Raw genomic sequence first — 16,480 nt, 5'->3', positions numbered from 1 at the left:
CCTGATGTTTTTTTTGGAGAGAAGGGGCTTCTTTGCTGCCCTTCTTGACACCAGGCCATCTTCCAAAAGTCTTCGCCTCACTGTGCGTGCAGATGCGCTCACACCTGCCTGCTGCCATTCCTGAGCAAGCTCTGCACTGGTGGCACTCCAATCCCGGAGCTGAATCCTCTTTAGGAGACGATCCTGACGCTTGCTGGACTTTCTTGGATGCCCTGAAGCCTTCTTTACAAGAATTGAACCTCTTTCCTTGAAGTTCTTGATGATCCTATAAATTGTTGATTTAGGTGCAATCTTAGTAGCCACAATATCCTTGCCTGTGAAGCCATTTTTATGCAACGCAATGATGGCTGCACGCGTTTCTTTGCAGGTCACCATGGTTAACAATGGAAGAACAATGATTTCAAGCATCATCCTCCTTTTAACATGTCAAGTCTGCCATTCTAACCCAATCAACCTGACATAATGATCTCCAGCCTTGTGCTCGTCAACATTCTCACCTGAGTTAACAAGACGATTACTGAAATGATCTCAGCAGGTCGTTTAATGACAGCAATGAAATGCAGTGGAAAGGTTTTTTTGGGATTAAGTTAATTTTCATGGCAAAGAAGGACTATGCAATTCATCTGATCACTCTTCATAACATTCTGGAGTATATGCAAATTGCTATTATAAAAACTTTTCCAATTTCCAATATTTATGTAATTTTCAAAACTTTTGGCCATGACTGTAATGTGTGTGAATAGGTTGGTTGGCGCATCTCGTCAGTAAAGCCGGTTCTCTGATCAGTGGTAAATTCCATCAGGTGCGTGATTTCACATAGAGCAGCGTTTACTACACAGAGCCGTTGTTAACTGAGAAAATGCGCAAATAAACACTGAAAATGAACGTGGATTTGCGCATCTTCTCAGTTAACAATGGCTCCGTGTAGTAACAGCTGCTCTATGTGAAATCACGCACCTGATGGAATTTACCACTGATTAGAGAACCGTCTTTACTGATGAGATGTGCATAACGATCAGCCGATCCTGATCGGAGCAGCCCTAGTTCATACTGATGTGTCTAAAAAAAGAATTGATGTACCTGGATGAGTGTTCTGAAAGATCACTACTAGAATTCTGATGAACCTGGAGAAAGAGAGAGAGAGAAAGAGAAATTACACTTTTACATGTTTACACACTCATTCTACTTACACAGGTCTTTCCAAAACCTCATGAGCTGCGTAAAGAAACAGCATTTTAAGTCGCCATAGGCACTTCCAGATTAAAAGTTGTTCCAAAAGTTAAGGATCCAGTAAATTGTCTCCTCCTAGGATGTACTGTTTTAGCCAAATTCTAAGGCACAGTTACACATGTGGTGAAGGCAGTTCCAGAATGCACTGCAATCTGGCAGATGAAGTAAAAGAAATGTTCACAAAATAAAATAACATAAAACATTATATTTCAAGTTGAGTGCACATGAACCCCACTTCAAATTTGTTGTAATTATGAGTCAGTAAGAAAACATGGCGGAAACATTGGATGCACTGTCTGTATTGATGAAATTTGTTGGAATTAATTACTTTTTTTAATACATGGTTTTGGATTTGTAGTTTAATTGTGGTTATACAAATGATAATTAATACGCTAAAAGCCATGGTTACTAGACTTTAACTATAATAAAACTTTTACTTTTTGCAATGGTTATGTGGCTTCAAGAATGTTAGACAGCATGTCTATGAAGGCAGCTAGATAACTTCCTGGGCTTTGGAACAGAGCTAGCAACTCTGAAACCAGAGTAAAGGCCCTGTCACAGCTCATTATCAACATCTTAGCATGAAGCATCATTATAGAAGTAAGGGCATATTTTAGTTATGCTAAATATACCATTATTTTGCTTGACGACCCCAGGCTCAGGAACTCTAGGCTAATCCGCAGTCGTCTCTGTTTGTCACAGTATGTCTTCCAGGTGTCCTCATTAAAACCATAGTTAAAGTAGTCAGACAGATCCGCACCTGCGTTTATACACAACGCATGCTGTTAGAGTGTGTACTAGAGAAAACGGTACATTTGAATCTGAGGTAGACTAACACACACACACTTCACACATCTTAATGCAATCAACTGCACCTGGCTTCCTCCATGGCTTCTCATCAAATGACTCCACATCCACCTGCAAGACATTGCCTTCAGCATCCAGACCCAGCCCTCTGGACTTGGAGCCTGACTCACAGAAGATAAGACTTTAGAGGCTAGATTCCCACACACAGATCAAACCAAACCAAACCCAGAGAAATGTCCTAAAGGGATTCTCAGCAGCACAGTTCAGTCAGGCTTAAATTTAAACTTTCTTCATGAGTGCATGGTGGTAATTTAAGAAACATAAAATATAGGATACATATTTTATTATAAATATTCTGGAAATATTTAAAGTTTTTTAATTGAAATGTCTATAAGTTTTAATAATAATTGTAATTCATTTTAATTGTGGAATGACACTTATGGTGTTTATGTGCAATCTAACAGAAGGTGTGATTAGGAGGTGTTATCAATAATTTATTATTGAATAATTATTGAATAATTTAGTTTTTTGATAATTTAACTTTGGTAATGGTGGAAGAGTTCAGCATGACAATACTACAACATTTGCAAAAACTGAAAATTTTGACTATATACATTTTGGTCACCATGCTGTAGAAAAAGTCAAATGATATTACTTTTTGTGGGTCATATTTTTAATAATAAATTAAAGCCGCAATAATTGTGTTGAAAGGGCCCTCGCACCCGGGCTCACCACCACCCAGTGGCTTTAGGAAAACAGTGAACGATGAGAAACATGTATTTAAAGTGGTAAATATACGAGGAATTTGTCAAAGTCATTTATGTGTGTCAAACTTCCTGCTGCCAGCTGGTGGCGCTATGACTATAAATGGACATTGGCATGCAGATGTCTTCAAGCTAAGACTTTGATCAAACTTATGAAGTTTGATGCACATTGAACATGGTTTGTTCAAAATGTCCGGTTGCCAGCAGTGGGGTGCTATGATTATAACAGAATATTGGCCTTTAGTTGCGTTCAGGCCAGGACTCTAATCGAACATGTGAAGTTTGGGGCAGATCGAACATTGTATGGCTGAGTTACAACAACTTTCTATTTCATGGCGAAACATTGAAGTTTGTCAGGCCGACAAGTTGAAACAACTTAAATGAAAACTCAAAATCATTGCAATTTAACATCACAAAGGGCTTTAGATTACACTGACCAAATTTGGTGTTGATCTGTTTACATCTCTAGGAGGAGTTTGTTTAAAGAGGTCATATGATGCTGCTAAAAAGAACCTTATTTTGTGTATTTGGTGTAATGCAATGTGTTTATGCAGTTTAAGTTTCAAAAAACACATTGCTTTCCATATAATGTACACTATTGTTTCTCCTCTATGCCCCTGCCGTCTGCCTTGATTTTACAAGGATCATCGTTCTGAAAAAGCGAGGTGTGCTCTGATTGGCCAACTATCCAGTGCGTTGTGATTGGCAAAATGCCTCAAGCATGTGACGAAAATGTTCTGCCCCTTAACATACTGTGATGCCATCTCCCAGCAACATGAGACTCAATCCAGCTGCTCTGCTCGTGCACATCCCATCATCAGTTCTCCTTTAGCAGTTCAATCAATGTACTGTTAACTGAATAACTTGGGATATTGGTTTATTTCGTGTCAGAGAGTGTGTAAGGCACGTTTATAAACAAATAACTTAAGTAATTTGTGAATTAGTGCAAACTGGAGGCAAGAACCGTTTCAAAGTTCGATTTGGTGAACTGGTTCGACTGGGTCACTAAGAAGATCCGGTTAAATAGAAAGATTTGTTCGCTATCCGGACATCACTAGATGAGACAAAAGCAATAAAGCCCATTACAAATGATGCATTTGTTGCATCCAGTGGGGACATAATTACTGATTTTAATAACTTATATTGTCTTTTTTAGCGTTGCGTTGCATATCGCGCTGCGTGAACATAAAACCATGTCTGCATTTGTGATCTGAGAAACAAATAACAACAAACTCACGTTTGAAATATCATTGGCAAATTATTTAAATATAAAATATGTACTTACAGGCTATGAGTCCGATGCACGAGACTGTCCTTGCAAAGTATGAACTGCCCAACTTTGTAGAAACAGCCTTTGTGCCACAGACGCATTGCAGGCTACTGGTTCAGGAAACAGTAAATGATTCATCCTCCATAAAATGCACTGCACACATCTGAATATTTGGGTTGGACTGTTCTGGAACAGTGTTGAAATTCAACTCAACTGATTTCTTGTCTTGTCCTCTTTTGAAAGGCCAAACAAAGTAGTTTCGCTTTCACAAGGAAAGACACAGCGACTCCACGACAATGCGCCGGCGGCAACAGAGAGAATAAAAGGTACGTCTTCTTTCTTTGCGTGAACATTTGGGTGGCATTATGCATATCTTCCCACATAGTGATGTAGAGATGTGGGTGCGTGTTAGAACGAGATGTTTTGGGGGGTGTGGACGAGTCTTAACTTTTATAAAGAACACCTCTTTGGATTTGAGACTTAAGTCTTTGCAACTTTACAGATCTTCTTTATGCACCAAAAGCTTGTAATACTCCAAAGAGAAAGGAAAAATTTAAATCATATCATATGACCCCTTTAACCTACAATGCCTGAAAATGGCAAAAACGGCAGAAAACTTGCTGAGAAAATGCAATTTTCAGGCACATGTGAAAAGTTTCATGAGTTTTTGAGCATTATGTATTTAGGCCCTAAAAAAATGCGATTCGATTGAGAGAAGAAGAAGAAACAGGACAATTCCAACAGGGTCCTTGCATCACCGGTGCTCGGGTCCTAATAAATAATGCAGCGCCGGGAATGCACAAAGAATTTCCAGGCGTATGGTAATTAAAATGAGCTAATATTTAAAAATATTTAGTTATTCAAATTACTGAACATTTTTATTACCTGATACAGAGGTGTTTATGTTCAGACCGATGGAACTGGAACCAAATGACCTACAGAGCAAACCACAAACAGATCGAATCATTATAACAATTTATTAGACCCAGAAACCTTTAAAGATGTGATCAGTATCTCTGTATGACATGAAAAGACTTGACACAATGACATATATAAATAAAACTGTCCAAAATTCTGACTGAATTACTCACGAGTCCTGAGATCCGCCTGTTTTAATGTCACCGATGGTCACAAAGACATCATCATCACTGTCTGATTCACTTTGCTTTGAGGGGGAATAGCAAGAAACAACTGTTTGTTAAATGAATATGCACTACATTACCATGGCAAAGTGATATAATTAAGTCTAAAATATGTTTTGCTAAAACGAGCACCTGGTAATTGAGTCCATTCATGTCTTCCACATCACCAATCAGAGCACTGCAGGTTAGATAAAGTATATGTTTATCCAGTTAGATTATACAATAGTGCATGTATTGAATGATCACAAAAAAAAAGATATGGAATGGATTTAACTAAATGACAGTTGAGGAATAAGATGTATACATAAAAAGTGGTTTAAAGCAAAATAATACATTATTTTTTATTTATTATTAATTTAAACATTTTTAGGGCCATATTTCATCAAATCAGTTACTGCAGAATACTACGATTGTATTACGACCAAATAAAAACATGATTTTTTGATAAATGAATTTTGATATTACATATATACATACACAGAATATTAAATAATAATTTCTAATAAGTGTATTAAAAATTTTAAAATACTAAATACTTAACACACTCTTAATTAAAGTGTCAGCTGAGATCAGGTATGTGCTCTGCAGAAGAAACTTCATTTTCCTTTGGATGAGTTCCTGTCTGATTTAATCACATGCACTAATTGATGCTACAGAACAATAAAAAGGCTTTTAAACTCAGCAAATATGGGCAATGAGGAGGATCAATTTACAAGCACATCTTTAGCTGCAGGCCTACATTAGTTTAAGTGCGGCCTATATCACTGTGGCCTCATCAGGCTTATTTAAGGCCAATGCAACGTGAGGGAAAATTCTCGCTTGGGTTTGAGTTTTGCCCCGACTCTAATGAAGGTGAAGCAATCCAACCGATTATAAAACGCTGTGTCAACTCCAAGAAACAGCTAACAAGTCTCTACGTAATGCTGGGAAGCAGAGGAATTAAACAATGGTTCTCATTCCTACTCCAATGCTGAATTTAACAAGCGTCCAAAGAGTTTCATCAGACACGCATGGCTCGATCCGCTTCCGGAGCATTTTTGAAAAGAGGTGTATCGGCAAATACGTTTCACATACCGCTAATGTGCATGCTTGGTCATTACTAAGCGGTGAAAGGGCATTAAATGTACACGCTTCATTTGTATAATGCTACTTGCCCTAACAGGAAATAAATGTGTCAGTCTCTCTAGTTCTGAGTAGGCACACGATTAGGTCTTGTAAACTCTCATTTCAAATGCAAAAGAGGCAAGGGCTAAAGTGACCTGGAAAGCTACTGACATTGCCAGGAGCAGAAAATCCCCAAACGGCAGAGTGTTTAAATGTTAATGTGTGTGTGTTTGTGTTAGGGACATGTATTAACAGTAAATGCTGATGGAGCACATTTGTAAATGCAAATGAAATCAAATACGAGGAAAAGCTGTTTCATAATGCTTAAAAAAAGGCATACAGACATTTTGGAGAAGATTAATAAATCAACTAGATGATTAAAGCTATATAAGATGTCAACAAAATACTTCAACAATTAATCCAATGGTCTTTGCACCAGTTTTTACTCTATATTTCTGCCTTTTCCATGCAGTTGTGAACTGTCCAGTCTAAAAAAGTTTGCATAAACATCTATTCATAAAGAATAATACATAAAAAAAAATGTTTTAAAACGATTTTCCAAGTTCTACTCGATCAACTTTCTCATTAGAAACTTATAAACTGCTGAAGATAGTTTCTTGGGCACACTCACCTGAACACTTCCTTTTCTGTTGTCTCATCTTCATCAAAATTGTCATCTATTTATAATAAAGAAGTAGAGATTAGCACAAGATATGTGAAACAGACAGATTAAGAAGTTTATACGTAGTTATTGCTATAGTTTTTTTAACCCCATAAATATTTACTCGTCTGTAATTAACTACTCCAGTGGTTTTCAACCTGTGGGTCGCGATGGTATTGCAGGTGGGCCACCAATTACTAATAAAATAAATAATAATATATTTCATATATATATAATTAAATAACAAAAAATAAATATTAAACTGTAAATATACTTCCACTATTCGAGCTTGCTGATTGGTTTAAGAATAAACTGCCAATTTATCTTAGATATTTTTGCTGCATATGCTACAGCACCACAAATTCAAACATGCATAAATGCTATCAACATGTCTACCCACTGCCGAGCTCTTTTCCCATTTTGCTGAGCGGTGCCAGTCCGAGTTATTTTCTGTGCATTGCCAGTTCATTCTAGGACTGTGCGATTAATAGAAATCGTCATAAAATAACGATTTGAGCCTGAGCGATTTCTAAATCGCTTTATAGCATGATTTTCCGTGGCCCTGACCTCTCACATTATGCTATCCGATCCAATCAGAATGCAGCGCCTAGCGCGAGAACAGAACAGACTGGGCATATGCCTAACTCCAGGTTCGCACACTGTCTGTGATGCGTCTTTTTTCCCAGCCCATGTTGACGGATTAGAGTGTTCACACTGCACGCGGTAAAAGGCTAGAAATAAAAATGTGTGAAAATAATTCATATCTAGCACATGAGCATAGAGAGAGTTGTGAGTGCACAGGACGCAGTTTAAGTGAGAGGAGACACGTTTTAAGTGCGCATCCACGTTTTAAGAGCAGCGTGTATCTGAGCAATCACGTCTGGTTTTGTGGCAGAGCAGAAGGAAATCTGTGTGCGAGCGGAGAGCTGTATTTTTTTGCCATAAGTCTATAAATGTTGTTACACCTTTACTATAGTGATTATTTTGACTTATGTCGGTTCTAGAGACGTTACAACTTTTTGATAAAGCTCTAATTGGTTTTCTTTTGAAAATATGTTTAAAATTCATCCTGAATGCATTTATGACTGTAAAGCATATATGTGTGCGTAAAAATTGTGATTAAAATCGAAATAGCAAAATTGATCAAAGAAATCGCGATATGTTTTTTTTTTTTGTCCATATTGCACAGCCCTAGTTCATTCAATAAATACAGTTAACAATCTAGCTTCTGAGTACTAAGTTATTAACCCAACAATAGCGGGGTCAGTTATTTATTTATTTTTTTTGCAGTGGGCCGCGCAAACATATATGTTTGGCTGTGTGGGCCGCGAGTTGAAAAAGGTTGGGAACCACTGAACTACTCTTATTATATTTGACATGTAAATTAGTAAGGAATCTAAATTATCGACATGATCATAAGCTTTCTGTCATCTGGTGGTTTCTACCTTTTTTGTTTAAAAGAGTAATGCTAAAAATGTCCACTTTCAGGTCATGGTGTGTGTGTGTGTGTCAATTTTAGGAAGTAAATGAAATAATATATACTTTTTGTTTGTAATATTTCAGAATGAAAACTGGATAGAAATTTAAACTTTGTTGTTTAAGAAAAATCACAATACAATGGGAGTATTGAATATGATGCATCAGGTTTTTGTGGAACATTTATTTGTCTATCTCTATCAATCATCATTGTATTATGTTTCAATATATATATTTGCCTCCCATGATTAAAAAACTACATCTTATTTTTTTTTTATCATAACACTACAGTAATGTTCTCATTGTTCTCATAGATTTCACTCAAAAAAATTAAAATCAGATTTATTTTTAAATATTTGGTATAATTGGTCAGATGGGTGAATAAATTACATAATCTAAAATGCTGCAATATATAAATGCTGCAATATTCAAAATGTTAACTCTACCTTATAGTTTTACATTGATTTTTATTTTCTCAGATTCATCATGTCCTCTCTCATATTTGGTACTGTGAAAATAATAATAAAAAACAATATCCTGATCCTGAATATGTTTTAATGTTATTACTGGATTAAAAGCTGTTATTATTTTTAAGCTATTATTATTATTATTAAAACCTGCCCAACTTTGAGCAGCTATTTTTAATGCAGCAGCACCTACGTTATGTTAGGTGTTTGTAAATGTATTCATACCATATGTTCTCTGTAAGTGTTGATTTAAAAGTAAATGTTATGAAACGCGTGCAGCTGGATAAATAACGGTCTCTGATGTAATAAACTCAGGGTCAGATGATCAGACCCCTGCTTCGAAACGTATGCTTTTGGTTTTGGTACATGTTGGTGCTTATTCATCTCGCGAGGAAGCTTGATTTGCCTTGCTGAATCACTTCAGACAGTTTTAAAGTCGGATCATCAGTGCGTTTATTTCTCACCTCCATAAAGCCAGTCCGTCTCGTCATCAGCTGTTTTCTCTACCTCTCTCGTGGACATGATCACCTCCGGGCTTTTGCACTTTTGCTTTCTGATCAGAGGCTCAGTCTAACTCAGTGATTCACCGAGTTCGACAAAGTAACTTTGGGTAGTGTGATAATAGTTTTAAGGTTTACCGTCACAGCTGTCACAGTGACACGCCGCGTGCTGTTGTAGCAGGTGCACGTTACCAAAGAGACACATCTCACTGCACGCGCACGTGTGTGAGACACGCAGGAAGTTCAACATCAACACATCAATACCCACATTTGAACACATTTCTTTTTTCTTTATTTCTTTCTCTCTCTTTTTCTCACAGAAAAGTAGTTTAATTGACTCTTAATTTTCTTAAATTTTTAACAATGAACAAAATTCAAAGACAACCATGTCATTTATTAAAACGTCATTTATATAAAATCATACAGACATAAGAATATGTATAAGACAAACATAAGAATATTTATTAAAAAAGGAAAATATATATATATACATATATAATATATATATATATCAGCATCTTGAAAAGCAAATAGCCCACGTTGTGTGTAGCAAATCAACGGATGTTTGCTTCGCTTTTTATGTTGCTGTTAAATAATTCAAAGTGGCCTGTTTTATTGTAAAATGGGTACAAGAGTGGATAAATAATTATATATATTATACAGTACTCTACTTTTCAATACCTCCCAGCCGATAGTTATACTATGACGCATAATTATCGCGACGCTTCTGCGCCACGTCACCTTCGAGAGACTCACATGGGCTTGTTTTGAAAGGTGTCCTGTTTGAAAGTTCTCCTGTTGCTATTGTTCGTCTCAATTTAAAACCACAGCATTCGCGGAAACATGTTGCCCACGGATGGAGTCATATCTTTTCCCGGTCAGACGTGGGAAAAGGTGCTGTCAAAGGTAAAAAAGGCTGTTGTTTTCATGGATGATCGGTGCTCGGAGAGTCTGCACTGGAACGGAGGAGCTGCGCTTCTGTTTGAGGCTGGAGCTCGAAACATCAAACAGTTCTCAAGCTTTGAAGCAGGCGGACAGAATGAACCCAAAGCTGTGTTTGTGGTCAGCACCGTGCTGAAAGGTAGAACGGCAGACATTATCAAAGACATCATTTCCCTTAGTCACTTCCAGTACTGCGTGGTTTTCACAACTGTTCCTCACTCCATTCACCTGCTTGCGAATAATGTGACTACTGATCTGGAGGGGAAACCAGTGTTTGAGCAGTTTGAAGAGAAACTGTGTGAGTGGATGGGTGATATGAACTATACTGCTGAGGTCATGCATGCTCCTGTGGTCTTTGCCCCTCTGACACAACAGCTCCACCTTTTGCCTGCTTTCTCTGAACTTTTCCCTTTATTGGAAGTTGACCTTGAGGCCATCAATAAGAAGAGGCCAGAGAAAAAACGATTTGGGAGTCTGATGGATGTGGATATGCACTCTCTCCCACCTGAGTTGCAGATTCAGATTAAATCCCTCGCATCAACCCTCAACACCCTGTTTGAGTTCATCGGTACCCGTGAGGAGAGTTTTTCTGTGGGTCCGATGAGCCGTCTGATCGCAGGGGAGCTGGCCAGTCATCCACAGGCCAAAAACAGGAGGAAGTCAGCCCCCAATAAAGCATCAATAGTGTTTATTGACAGAACTCTTGATCTTGCAGGTGTGGTCTAAATACTATATTATATTCAATCATTAGTACTTAAGTCAAGACAATACAGGCTAAATGTATATATCACTTTTTTTTTCATGCATTGGTCAATTTTTGTGTTAAGCGATCGTCTGTACTGGATTAAACAACTAGGAAAATATGGTGAAATCTGTGGTGTGTTATCTTAATATCTCACATCATGTGAGCATATAACTCAGTATAACTTTTTATGTCCTTTCAAAAGCTATTTACTTTTTCCTCTGTTTCTCTTTTGCCTAATCTATAGGAGCTGTTGGCCACCATGGGGACAGTCTGGTTGAGAAAATCCTATCAGTGTTGCCACAGTTGCCAGGTCATGTGACTGACATTCAGGTGGACATGCTGGAGCTCACACACCTGAAGCAGACAACTGAGACCAAGGACATCTTGGCACCAGGCTGCTTGGCACAGAACCAGTAAGAGCATTTACACTTGTTATGGCATTCAAACTTTGTATCATTAGGTAAATTATTTAGCTCAAAAAACTAAAGTCGGTTCAGAAAAGGCCCAAAAGCACTATTGTAAAGGCCAGATGATGAATATGCGATGAGATCATGTTCACACCGTGGTGGAATTACAACTCCATTACTGTTTTTAAAGCTACACATTATTTGAATTTTCAGTATTTAATTTTTTTTGACATGTTTTAAAACTGATCACACCTTTAAGATGGGATGGTTGTAGTATTAACTAATTTAACAAACATTTAGGTTTAGATCTAGGGTTTGATTTTGGAACTGAATTGCTTTGTACTTTGTTATTGTTTTGGGATAGTTAAACCAAAAATTGAAAATGTCAACCTCATGTCACTCCAAATCTATGTACACAAAGACAGATATTTGAAAAAGTTTTTTTTTTTTTTGTCCACACACTGAAATGTATTTTGTCTCATTGACTTTTAAATAATTTATTCTACAGAGTCATACATGATTTAAACAGTCTTTTAAAAAATCTATATATACACACACATATATATATATATATATATATATATATATATATATATATATATATATATATATATATATATGTATATGTATGTGTGTGTGTATGTATGAAGAGTTTGGTTCTAAAATGCTATAAATCCATTTTGATTAATTTGAGTAAAAATGTGTTTTCTTTACCAAGAAAACCACTATTTTCTGTTTCAGTCTTTCACATAGCATCTTTAGGTTATAATAACATAAAAACATTCAAATCCAGATTTAGATTTTCAAAGATTTATTATATAAAAAAAATGTTTCCCCCAAAATGCAATAAATCCATGTTAGTTTTTTTTTCTTCAAAATGCAATAAATCCATTAAATCAATATGAAAGTCATTTCTCATATTGAAACTGATGAAAATACACAACATAGTAAGTTGATCCACATATGACAGCCTCTGAACTTACAACAATACTAATTATATTATATCATAATCAATACTTATATACAGGCACAGGACTAAAAATACATTCATCAGTCATAGCTTCCAAAATGAATTCAACGGGTCATCTTGTTAATGCTATAAATTAATCACAGCAATAAAATAAAATTTCATCATAAAGAACATGAACATCATCACATTAGACCACAGAAATTCCAAAATGACATTTCCCTTACATTCAACTTCCAAAGGTGCATTTATCTTTGCCATGTTACATGGCATTTAGTTGACTAGTGTTATCTGCTGTATTATCTAAAACATAAATGGCATAAAAATACTAACACTGAAAAGCTACGCAATATCGCATTCATAATCAAATGTGATTCATCTAATGAACACGATACAGCATATCTTGTCAGTGATCTGCTGCTCTGTGTATTAAATGCATTTGAATAATTTCCATCTGAAAGCACGTTATGAAGATTACTATACACAGAATCTGATTTACTGACAATATGCTCATGACAATCTCGTGCGATTTATCGTGCAGCCCTTGTTTGTTGATCACAAACTACAAAGTAGAAGTGGAAAACTAGGATGCCGGGTGTATTCAGAGCGTCACCATTACGGTCTAGTTTGCTTGAATAGTGCACTGTGATTGGTTGTTACTGTCTAGAGTGCATGGAATGGAGCGCTTGTGATTGATTGGTTGAGTGGATATATCGCATTCAGCAAAAACGAGAGACTGGCGTTTGTCACGGTTTGGAAAAAATGGAGAAAACATGACCTAATAAATCAGCAAATATTGCAATTTGCGTAAAATAATTTTTTTTTACTTTTCAATACTGACCAAGATACAATACTGATTTTGGTGAAAACTGGCGTTTTGGAATATATATATATATATATATATAAATTAGAAATAAATTATGATATACTTAATTTCTATCAAATGTATTTAAATATAAATTATATTTAATAATTATAGTTTCAAAAATCACAAGTAAACAGTCACTTTTAAAATAAAGAGCAAAGAAACAAATGATCTGCAGAGAACTTTATCTTGTCATTACTTATTTTTAATAATTATTAAAAAACAGAATAATAATTTTACGGCCTCCGCTTCTTTTTAATATACTGTGGCTTCTTTATTCTTTATTTGTGTCAACACTAATTTGTGCTGCGGTTGCTATATTGTGTTGGTCGATATATAAATTAGATGTTACGTCTGTGTTCTGCATTATTAGTAAATCACTCGCAGAAAATTCCACAGCCATCTACGTTGTTTTGGAATTGTGCTCTTGCACTAATTTTCCCTGTTTAGTAAAACTGGCCCTTTGTCATCACTGTTCCAAGGATAATGTCCCTACTGTAGTTTGGTTTAGATCAAAAACCTCAGTTCTGGTAAAGGATTAGAGAAATATATTGCATAATCATGACTATTTTCAAAGTCTTTCTGTCCACTGTAGGAAAGATCTGAGGAAACCATGAGACTTGGTTACACGCTTGTTGGCTCAGGAACAGTGCCCAGCCAAGTATTTTTAATAGAGAACCACCATTTCTTTTGTCATAATAAATGTGTATTTAAATAACTAAAAGGCTTTGCTAGAGTTTTTGCCAGTGTCATTTCCTACGAGGCGGGATGTGGTAAAGAATGACCCCAAGTTTCTGCTGTTCTGTGTAATATTGTCATGCTGCTCAGTTGTTTTAACATGTATTTGGTGAACTGGCTCACTGTCTGAATGGAACATAATATTTTTCCTAAATGAACCCAGTCATACTTTTTGGATGGGAATTTTTTTGCTAAATGTTTTGCACTTATGGCCTTTGACTGAACTGAAGTGAAAAGTCTTGTGTGAAAACATTAACTGTTAAAATGTTTGGGGTAATTGACACCATATATCCTTTCTGGCAGATGTTTTTGTGGTGGATCATTGGATATTGACAAAATATTCAAGCAAGCAGCAATGTCAAAACTAAACCTACTTCATCTAGAAGTCAAATGGCATTGGCATGGAAACCCAAATGCTGCTTAAGAACCATTAGGTCTAAACCACATATTAGACGTCAGGGTTTGTTAAAGGAGGAACTTGTTTCATATGTCTGTTTTCTTTCCAGATCCCATCAGGCAGGGATTCATAGAGCACATTTGCCTGCGGAAAGAATTCTGCTCCATAGAGATTGATTTAATGGGATAGGAACTTCTCTATGAGCTATATCAATGAATAAACCAGTTTCACCTTTTACATTTTGTGCCACCAAAGCTGCCAGATTAGTCCAGTCTCCATTTTGGCCTCCCATTGTGCCTTTTTGTCATCTTAACCTTGTTCAATCATTGTTGTTGAGAGCATCGAATCAGCTTTTTTACCTACACAATATACAGACAGATGCAGACACATGACCACATCCCATCACTGCCATAAGTTGGTTACAGTAGCACCGCAGTGCTAAGTACAAACACACTCTTGAGACCTCCATGTATATTTACAAGAACTCACTGTTAGCCAGATGGTGTGGAGACTGAATAGGACAAGTCTCTTTGAAGAGCCTTCTGTGACTGGATTGTGCAAAAGTGTGTATTTAACAGGGTTTGGAATTGGTTTTCATTGTGTTGCACTTTAAATGGCCCATATTTCCCACCTTTGTAACATTTTATTTTTCCTTGAGGGCCACTCATAATGATAGCCTATGTTTTCTACAGCAAGAACAGTCAGAATTAAGTTTTTCTGACCTTCTCTGAATCTTTTAAAAACCATTAATTGGTCAACACAAAACCACTGAAGAGTTTCTTCGCCATTAATGAGATGTGTATTTTAATACACATTTTTAAGTATTTTAATAGTCTATGCAAATGTTGGCCTTATGTGAAAATGCCTTTTGCTTGGTCAATCATGTGCTTGACTAGAGCAGCATGAAACAGGGCTCATCTGACAGGCTTGGCACATTTCTCTGAAGGACTGTAAAGAGCATGCTCTGAGCTTAAATAAGCCTGCCCTGAACGTGCAGAGATGAGGTGGTGTGTACCTGATGGTCTAGATTCATTCGTCACTGTATATAAGCCACCCTATATATGGAGCACATAATCCATGGAGGTTTTCAGAATGTTGAATGTGTAATAACGACAGTACGGTATTCACAGATAACCTCACTTTGGTTTATCAGAATTAGATTTATGGTTATAGAACAAATTTACAGAACATTTCTTCATTGTGTTTCACAAATACTATTATATTATATTATATTATATTATATTATATTATATTATATTATATTATATTATATTATATTATATTATATTGTATTGTATTACATTACATTACATTACATTACACATAAGCATTTAAATTGAATAAAAATAATTTTATGTAAAAAAAAAAAGTAAATATAATTTTTTGGGCCAAAACAGAAAATGTGGCAGAATGCTTCATATATACAACAAACTTAGACTTTTATAAATAATATATATAGTTGGTAAATAATAGTACTTGTACTGACAATGAACTTGCTAGAAAATCATATGTACGCTTTTAAAGTGTTTGTGCAATGGTGACTGCTTTGAGATGTTGTTTTCAATTATCTGTTTGTACTTGTTTAGGCGTGTGTGCTAATTACCTTAGTATGTGCTCATTCTGTCATGACGTGATCTGCACATTAACTGAGTAATGGTTGTTTGCTCATGAGAGAATGTTTTTGTGTTTCTGCGTGTAGTTTTAGTATTCCCTACAATGTCAGGTTCAGTTTTTTTTTCCCCTTATGTTTCTAATTTTAAGTTTAAGAGTAAAAAATAAAATCATTTGTTTTGCCCACTCTCTCTGTATCTACACCAGTTCACTCTTTTTTTATGCCAGTTTATTCTCGGCTGGAGCTCCAGGACTCAGTGGAGGAGAACCGGTCCAGTTCCACTCAGCCAAATCCGTTCAATGTAAGCGTGGGGATTTCTAGCTTTAGCTCAGCAGGGAAGTGAGTCACAAGCCAAGGGTTTGTTTAGCGGAGTCTAGACCAGCTGC

The 16,480-nt window shown here is 36.2% G+C and overlaps 2 protein-coding genes across 2 annotated transcripts in view; one reads left to right on the top strand and one right to left on the bottom strand.

Annotated features, from left to right (window-relative positions):
• The window catches only part of fip1l1a (FIP1 like 1a (S. cerevisiae)), a 29,770-nt gene extending 20,121 nt beyond the window's left edge, over nucleotides 1–9,649 (bottom strand). Inside the window, exons 1-8 of the mRNA XM_059512951.1 lie at nucleotides 9,386–9,649; nucleotides 6,949–6,994; nucleotides 5,346–5,391; nucleotides 5,163–5,236; nucleotides 4,957–5,006; nucleotides 2,106–2,198; nucleotides 1,863–1,990; nucleotides 1,081–1,124 (exon numbers count right to left, since the gene is read on the bottom strand). Of these exons, the coding sequence (XP_059368934.1) occupies nucleotides 1,081–1,124; nucleotides 1,863–1,990; nucleotides 2,106–2,198; nucleotides 4,957–5,006; nucleotides 5,163–5,236; nucleotides 5,346–5,391; nucleotides 6,949–6,994; nucleotides 9,386–9,443 (539 nt within the window). The 5' untranslated portion in view covers nucleotides 9,444–9,649. The remainder of the gene's footprint in view (nucleotides 1–1,080; nucleotides 1,125–1,862; nucleotides 1,991–2,105; nucleotides 2,199–4,956; nucleotides 5,007–5,162; nucleotides 5,237–5,345; nucleotides 5,392–6,948; nucleotides 6,995–9,385) is intronic.
• Nucleotides 9,650–10,149: 500 nt separating this feature from the next.
• scfd2 (sec1 family domain containing 2) overlaps nucleotides 10,150–16,480 on the top strand; it is a 117,333-nt gene continuing 111,002 nt past the window's right edge. The window contains exons 1-2 of the mRNA XM_059512950.1: nucleotides 10,150–11,078; nucleotides 11,353–11,521. Of these exons, the coding sequence (XP_059368933.1) occupies nucleotides 10,265–11,078; nucleotides 11,353–11,521 (983 nt within the window). The 5' untranslated portion in view covers nucleotides 10,150–10,264. The remainder of the gene's footprint in view (nucleotides 11,079–11,352; nucleotides 11,522–16,480) is intronic.

This window comes from Carassius carassius, chromosome 27 (genome assembly GCF_963082965.1).
Source record: "Carassius carassius chromosome 27, fCarCar2.1, whole genome shotgun sequence".
Taxonomy (NCBI): domain Eukaryota; kingdom Metazoa; phylum Chordata; class Actinopteri; order Cypriniformes; family Cyprinidae; genus Carassius; species Carassius carassius.
This window is presented reverse-complemented; position numbering and strand designations above follow the sequence as displayed.